The 8,244-nt window shown below is 35.6% G+C and overlaps 1 protein-coding gene across 1 annotated transcript; it reads left to right on the forward strand.

Annotated features, from left to right (window-relative positions):
* The first annotated feature begins 284 nt into the window (after positions 1–284).
* Positions 285–7,426, forward strand: LOC140763452 (rac-like GTP-binding protein RAC1). The gene is made up of 7 exons (XM_073101647.1): positions 285–749; positions 1,570–1,657; positions 1,744–1,853; positions 2,010–2,073; positions 6,586–6,650; positions 6,745–6,810; positions 6,904–7,426. The coding sequence occupies exons 1-7, from the start codon at positions 651–653 to the stop codon at positions 7,006–7,008; spliced, it is 597 nt and encodes a 198-aa protein (XP_072957748.1). The 5' UTR covers positions 285–650; the 3' UTR covers positions 7,009–7,426.
* The last annotated feature ends 818 nt before the right edge of the window (positions 7,427–8,244 follow it).

Consider the following 8,244-nt stretch of genomic DNA (forward strand, 5'->3'; position numbering starts at 1 on the left):
TTATAGACCTATCACATTATTGTGAAGGCTTGGACCCAACTCAAACTTAAAATTAAGCTCGAATATGAACTAAACAAGCCCCACTTAATCACCAATCCTAGACTAAAAATTAACTTTAAACCAAGCTTAATTTATTTGAAAGGAAAAAAACCAAGTTTAATTATACTATTCTTCCTCCCACTTTGTGACATTTTTTCATCCGAATTTTATATTATATATATATATGTTGAAATATAATTGGTTTATTACGTGTATATATATATATTATATACACATATCGCCGGAGTTGGTCAGCGACCGCTTCAACCGTACCATTCTCTACTCTCTCTCCCAATCTCTCTCTCTCTCTCTCTCTCTCTGTCCTTCTCTTCTGGAGCACAGGAGAAGAGCTCTTTGATCGATCTCACTACGTATTTGTTCATTTAGGGTTAGGGTTTTCTCCTTTGATCCTTTGATCCTTTTCTTTCGCTTCATTTCCCCTTCTCTTTGCCGGGATAGCTTGGAGATTTGGATGAGGAATGTGAGGGGTTTTGGTGTGTAGTAGTTGAGGAAGAGAAGGTAGGAGGATAATTTTGTTCGGTTCGGTTTTCTTTCTTTGGGCTATTTGGAGCAAAGGAGGTGGATCTGAGGAGGAGGAGGAGGAGGAGGAGATGAGTGCGTCGAGGTTTATAAAGTGTGTGACGGTCGGCGATGGCGCTGTTGGAAAGACTTGCATGCTGATCTCCTACACCAGCAACACATTCCCCACGGTGAGCTCTTGAATCGTGATGTTTGCTCTTTTCTTTTGTTTATCTTTTTGGAAAATTTTCATGTTAGGGTTTCGTTTTTGTGAGATTGAGGTTGTGGGAGTGGGAAATTGGAAAGGGCTTTGGTTCCTGGGTAGTCTGGCATTGTTTGGAATGATGTTAGGAGCGGAATCTGAAGTGTTAAGGTCGAGTTTTCGTGAGTGAAGGAGAAAATAAGGAAAGGGCATAATTTTCTACGGAAATTTTGATGGATGGAGATTGGATTTTGGGATGATCTGAAGTATTTTATAACTTAATGCATTTTAGGGTTTTGCATTGTTAGATTCTCATGGTGTGTATGAATTTGTTCTAACTAAACTATGTTTATTTGCTGTTCCTGCTTCTTGTATTATATTAGCTTTTACTTAATATAGAGTTTGCTTCTGCTGTAATGGGGTTATAAAATATCACAGAATTATGGATACTCTTTTGTTCTTTGAATTTGGGGAAACACTGTTTCGAAAAATAAAGTCACCTATAAAATTCTTGATACTTGTGGTTGTTGAGAAAATACTCTGGTGAATGATGTTGGATTGCAGTAGCAAGGAAAAAATTATTATGTTCGTTAATATTTGCTAGTAGATGCAAATTTTCTCTTAACTAAACACCAGCGTTTACCTTAAGCATGATAATATGATCTTTGTGTTATATGTCACAGTAGGAATGTTGGATCAATATTTCTTGTTATTTACTAAGTTGGTGGCGTATGTATGCTTAACTTTCTGTCAGTTTGGAAACATTTTAAACTTAAAAGACTTTGTAAAGTATGTTCATTTTGATTCAGGATTATGTGCCGACAGTTTTTGACAACTTTAGCGCAAATGTGGTGGTAGATGGAAGTACTGTGAACCTTGGTCTGTGGGATACTGCAGGTAAATTCTTCCCTACTTTCCTTTTCTTTGTGAAAAATTGTCTGCGTACATGTGATCTTAGTCTGAGTAATGCACTGTTGGAACAGGGCAAGAGGACTACAACCGATTAAGGCCTTTGAGTTATCGTGGTGCTGATGTTTTTCTCCTTGCCTTCTCACTTATTAGTAAGGCCAGCTATGAAAATGTTGCTAAAAAGGTGTGCCACTATTCTACTGTCTGCATGCCACGCACTTCTCTCTTGATCTTTCCAATCCTTATTCTGTCTTATTCTTTTGCTTCTACTCTTCTTCTTATCCCTCTGTGTAATTTCTTTCTGATTGCCCATTCGATTTTTTTTCCTTCATTTGCCCAGTGGATTCCTGAATTAAGGCACTATGCACCTGGTGTTCCTATTATTCTTGTCGGAACAAAGCTAGGTATGGTTATTTCATCAGTTTGCCTTCTGAGTTCTGTGCACAATGTATTTGTACTTGATGCTACTAGTTTGTTCATTGCAGTGTTGAATGGTGAATACTTTCAAATTGATTATGATATACACGCACACTATATTACTACTGAAGAATACTGCATCCATGATGAGTTGTTTTTTAGTCTAGTTCACTTGATATAACTCCTTTCTATTCTCCTTTTTCAGTTATAACACCACTCCTTTTACATAGTTCAATCTCTTAGTGTTAGGTACCTAGGTGTATAAGAAAAGGGCCAAAAATGAAACATTGTGTTAGCTCTCTCTTCTCTTCACTTTCTCTAAGATCTCAAATTTAGCTAGAGGTATACATGATGAGTTGATTCATAGTCTAGTTCACGTGATATAACTCCTTTTTGTTCTCTTTTTTCAGTTACAACACCACGCCTTTTGCATAGTTCAATCTCCTAGTGTTAGGTGTATAAGAAAAGAGCCAAAAAAGGAAACATTGCGTTTCTGCTCTGTAGGATCAAGTGTCTATAGGACTGTCTGAAGCTATTTCCATCTTTTGTTATTATTGTAAGAATAAATTGGATGGTACTATTCTGGTGCTAACCTCTTTATCCTGTGTATCTTCATATCCTTTACGGCTTAGGAACTTTGAGGCAAACTTCTTATTAAACATAGAAATATTAAGAGTTGTCAAAGAAAATGACTGGTTTAGTGGGTTCTGTTTATTGTTAGATAGCTTAAGGTTATATAGACCATTTAAGCCATTTATTATCTTGTCAACATACTAGAAATGAGCATGTGAGTCTTCTCTTTTATGATACTTATATTCATGTCTTTATTTGTTTATGGTTTACTGAAGAAGTGTAATTGTACCAGTTTGTTGGTACTTACATTTATGAAGTAGATATTCCATGATTCGGAGAAATTTCCCTTAAATCAAATTTGCTGCCTCAAGAGCCTCATTAATTGTACACTCCTTTCCACCCAAAAATGTTCTGATTCTTTGCCATCCAGCTTTATCCAGTGCAATAAGATCTGTTTTTATAATTTTTCCTTGTCAGATGGGAAGCCATACATATTATTTTTCATCTGAATTGATGTAGTGCATGCTTTTTTTATAACTTCTAGTTTGAGGTGTGCAACTATTGTCATTGAATTACTGTCAACATATCTTTTGAATTGTCCCCTTTGAATTTGTTGGTCATGCAATCCTGTATCCCCAAGGTATTAGTTGGTCATTATTGATTTTAAATGTATTGCAGCTTTTTTTGAGCTCCTCTATCATTAGAGTGTTAATTTCGTGGAGATATTATGATCTATGTTTGTTATCATTAGTTCCTATAAGAAGAGCTCCATCTTTCTGTTTTTTAGTGCGAAAGAAATTCATGCCAGCTTTCATAATGATGTTTTCAATTATGTTGAAAAAAAATCTGAGCTATAACTTTTTTGCAATAGAATCCTTCTCTATCCACTTATTGATGACTATTTCTGATACAAGGTACCCGATTATCAATGCATCTGGAATGGCAAAATTTGTATAGACTATATACATCCAGAATAATTTTAATTTCTTGTGAAAGGTCTTATAAATGCTTGCAGCAAATTCATTAAATTTTCATACTAAGTGGCTGAATAAGGTGCATTCTGTTGGTTGCCAGAAGTACCGAGAGTTGGAAACTTGTGTAATACATAATTGACCATATGTGCTATAAGAATTCAGATTTGGAATCAATATGGTCTTGGTCCGAGTCTTGCTTCTACCTCTCCTGTGACATTGACATATGAAGGTTACTATAAAAAAAGATATCCCAAACACAAGTTTTGTCTTAGGGTTGAAGTCTAGTTCTCTTTGGAGTTTGAGATAGTGCACCTTTTTACAAGGCTTGGATGATCATGTGAAATGGATCTATATTGATTGAACAAGGCCTTGATAAATATATTGCTTTTCGTATTTATATCTTCATATGCCATTTGGAGTGCTAATGATTGTGAAGACAATGAATGCACTCTTCTTTGTTAGATGGATGTATTCCTGTTTTAGGAAAGTTGGGAGGGTCTGGGAGAGGTAAGGGAGAATGGGGAGAGAGAGCTAGGATTTTGTAATGAACTCTTAAACAAACAGTTTGTAGGTGCATCTACAGCTGAATGGCTATTCTAAATCTTTTGTTTTCTTTTCCTTTTAATTCGTCTACTGTTTTTCTGCCATTTAAGAGTGTCAGAAAAGCTCATCAGCTTGCGAGCCGCTCAAGCTTGGTTGATTTGTGACTCGGCTTGAGTTATTAAACTAGCCGACCTTGAGCAGGCCTCAGCTTGAGCTTGGCTCATATTAGCTCGTGTGTATGAATTGTATCTGTATATTATATATTTAGTTGAAATTTTATAACCAAGTTTCTGCTATCCCAATTGGTTTGAGCTCTGCTTCTATTCCTAGAGGGCTATGTTCCATTCTACTGCTGTAACTCACTTTGTTTTTAATGATTTTCAGCTGTGTTTTCTCCACTAGATACGTTTAGTCTCCATCAACATATGTATATCCCAAAGGCTTATTTATTTATCTCTTCCTTGAAGCAGTCCTATCAATGTCTACTACTCAATGTGCTACTATTCAAAATAGCATTAACATAGCTTTTCTCTTACAGAATGAGCTGATATTTACCCATCCTTTCTAACTTTGTCAAACACATCTTGTCCTCTGTCAGTCAGTCAGCTGATTCCACTAGAGCAGTGTAAGCAGGAATATTTATTATTCATGGAATATTGTGTTAATAATTCTTCCCTAGGCTACAAATTAGTGTAGGGATGAATGCATCTCAGATCATTTAGAGGTACTATAGCATTAAGGTATTGCTCAGGAAGTATATAGTGGACCTGCACATATTCATTTGTTCTTTTCTTTTGCAAGTATACTTTATCAACTTTCCTTTTCATGTCATATTTTTTTGAGTAATAGGATTCTTGTTTCATGATAGTGTAGTTGAGTTTTAAAGATCAATGGTATAGAAGCCACAAATCAATATTTTTATGAAGTCCCTCCTTTCTCTATTTTTATCTCCAACCAGGAATTTGACACTATCTTATAGAGGGTTAATACCAGCTTGACTGTCATAGAAATTTTCAATTCTTTTGGGGTCTTCTTATTTCTAAGTGCTGCTCTAGCCAACCTTATGTTGTTTGGAAAGCTCTAGAGCAATAGTGAATCAGTGATTGTCTGGTCTAACAGTTGTTCTTTTATGTGATACTGCTTTTCCTTTTATGGGGTACTACTTTTCTGTTGTCCTAATATTGGAATATTCTGGGAGATACTTTTTTCCTGTTCCGTTACAAGATAATATGCCTTGAATCTTGTAGCTCTTATACTGTTACCACATACAGTGCAACTAGAGATTTTATTGTTGTTGCTGTACTGCAATTTTTAATCATTAGATATGTTTATAACTTTATATAATGGTCTGTTCAACCCCCCCCCCCCCCCCCCCCCCCCCCCCCCCCCCTCATATTTTGCCCCATTTGTTCCTCCTATATAACCTTATTTCCTGATGTACCATTATCAAAATAATCCAGTGACATAAAATTCGACCTCTCTTATTTTTTGGCTCCACTATCTTGATTATATGGTTCTAACTGGCCGCACAGTTGTGCATTCCGGTGCTGTCTGAGATGGTTCCACCAAACTTCGTCTTATATCCTGCAAGTTTACTGTCATCAACTCTCCCTTATAAGTGTCCATATCAACATGTTTTGTATAATTCTGAAGCATTCACCTTCCAAAATTTCTGAGTAGGAGAAATATTCTCTAGATGTTAGTTTTGACCAGGACTTAGAGTCATCAAGTGCAATGCATTCTTGGAATTCTCTTGTTGCATGTTTTATCATTTGCATGTCTGCTGCAGATAATTGTTGTTAAGCTAATCCTGTTTTGTGATGACAATATTAGGATTGTGGAATTTGAAGCATTAATTAATTACAGAATTGTAATCTCCCTTGGTACTGCAAAGCACGATACTGATTCAGCAGCTATTGTGACGAAAGTAGTAAAATATTTTAGGTGGTCTGGTGAGCAGAGACCATTTAGTGCATAAGATGCTAGGGTGGCTTATCTGCTTTCCTAGAAGTCCGAAAAGGCTTGGGAAGTTAATAATCAAGAAAGTAATATATGAAATAGAAGTCTTCACATAATGCATGAAACCTTAAAGGTCAAGAATTATATTTTCACTAAGGACAAAACAAGGTATTATTATTAATCAGATTGGGAGAGCGTCTACAATTTATGTTACTTAGGACACATCCTACAATGGACTACATTATACAAAACGCTAGTATAAGCACCTATGAAGCACCTTGAGGTCCTAGGTGGTTTTCACCTAAGACTGGTTCCTATGTAACCAAGCTGTCTGTTCAAACAATGATTGTAGCATTAGTGATCTTGTTCTTTTGTTCTTATCTGTTGTTTCTGGCATAATCTTGGGTCTTTCTTTGTTCAGTTTACCGTAGCGACTTATTTTTCTTGCAGATCTCAGGGATGATAAGCATTTTTTGGAAGATCACCCTGGTGCTGTACCCATTACTACTGCTCAAGTAAGTAGTGACATTTGGAACTTATGACTTTGCCTTTTGCTATATCCCCTGTTGGACATAAGATGATTTGCTTGCCCTTTTGTAATTTCAAAAGGGAGAAGAGTTAAGGAAGCTCATAGGTGCTCCTGCCTACATAGAATGCAGCTCAAAGACGCAGCAAGTATGTCCCTTCCCCTCTCAACAACATGCTTCATTTTCACTTTGGTACTGTTCCTTTTCTGATGTATTATTCACTTTGTTTTATCTGGTGTAGAATGTCAAAGCAGTTTTTGATGCGGCTATTAAAGTCGTGCTCCAGCCACCCAAGCAAAAGAAGAGGAAGAAAAGAAAGGCACAAAAGGGCTGCTCCATTTTGTAAGCAAATCAAAGAGGAACTACTCTTTGGTGTATAGTCTACTGACGGCATTACTAAGCTGCATCACTTGTCTGTGTTCTCGTCCTTGAAATGCACCAACTTCAGATCTCTTTTTTCCTCTAATATGTGAGGGAGGGGTCATCTGAAACTGTTTCCTTGCATAATCATGGCTTGTTATCTATGTATCTTGGTTTTAGGTCATTAAATTTGGTTCAAGTCACTAAAAGAATATTTGGTTTCCTTTTAGTTTAGTAACTTTACCGTAGTCCAATATATCACTTATTGTTATAAACCGTGGAATTCGGTAGTATGACTTTATTTATGTATCATTTCAAGCTTATATTTGGCTTGATATGTTGAATTTATCTTTCGTTGTGCTATGTTCTGTTGGATAATCAAATGAAGCTTATTGGATTGTGCATATTTTTATTTATTCCTGTTTCTGGTTAATAATGAATATGACCACCAATTTATGGACAATTTGGTTGTGTTTTAAGATGCAACATTTATAGTGTTAAATAAGAAATCAATGTCAATAATTTTTTTTATATATTCTCTGTTTTTTTCTGTTAAGGTTGAGGTAATGTATTTTGACATCCACTTAATTGAAATGGATTTTAAAGTTGTATGTGAGCCATCTTAGCTCGAGGACAGGATCTTTTTGGGATCCATAGACAAAGCAGTTTTTATATTGCACTTGCGGATGTAGTTTTCCGAGCACATAGCCAAACGACTGCTTAGAGTTCCTACAGAATGAAGTAAATGGCAGTCAATTTGCTCTTGCTGAACTGAGTTGCAGGTGGTTGGAGTGCGTTCCTTCTTCGGTGGAACGGGAAAAAGAACCTTTTTAAATAACTAAACTATTAATTTTTTGATATAATAGAAAGTCATCATTCTATAAATAAATTGCTCTCCAGAAAATTGATTTATATTATAAAAAATATTTATTAGATAATTTCTTAGATAGGAGATAATTAGGTTTATCTATAAATCATTTTCTCATAGATCGATTTATATAAATTATTTTTTGTGAAAATAATTTATTTACTAAAAAAATGAAAGTTTTCTATTATATTAGGATATTGACAAATTTATTAAGAATTATTATCTCAAACAATGATTTTTTACGTGGCACTATGATATCAACCAGGCTAAGGTGAGTTTATTTGTGACGGTGGCGGTGGGTGGTTTGATAACGAAAGCAATGGAAATGATGAGATCTAAATGATGGAAGCAAAA

Source organism: Typha angustifolia, chromosome 7 (genome assembly GCF_048772165.1).
Source record: "Typha angustifolia cultivar Huaian chromosome 7, ASM4877216v1, whole genome shotgun sequence".
Lineage (NCBI taxonomy): Eukaryota > Viridiplantae > Streptophyta > Magnoliopsida > Poales > Typhaceae > Typha > Typha angustifolia.

What these genes read in the sequence shown, in the direction of transcription:
- LOC140763452 (XM_073101647.1), top strand. Translation starts at nt 651, where the DNA reads ATGAGTGCGTCGAGGTTTATAAAGTGTGTGACGGTCGGCGATGGCGCT. An exon ending in TGGTCTGTGGGATACTGCAG is followed by an intron (nt 1,658 to 1,743) that starts GTAAATTCTTCC and finishes CTGTTGGAACAG; the next exon opens with GGCAAGAGGACTACAACCGA. An exon ending in TACCCATTACTACTGCTCAA is followed by an intron (nt 6,651 to 6,744) that starts GTAAGTAGTGAC and finishes TAATTTCAAAAG; the next exon opens with GGAGAAGAGTTAAGGAAGCT.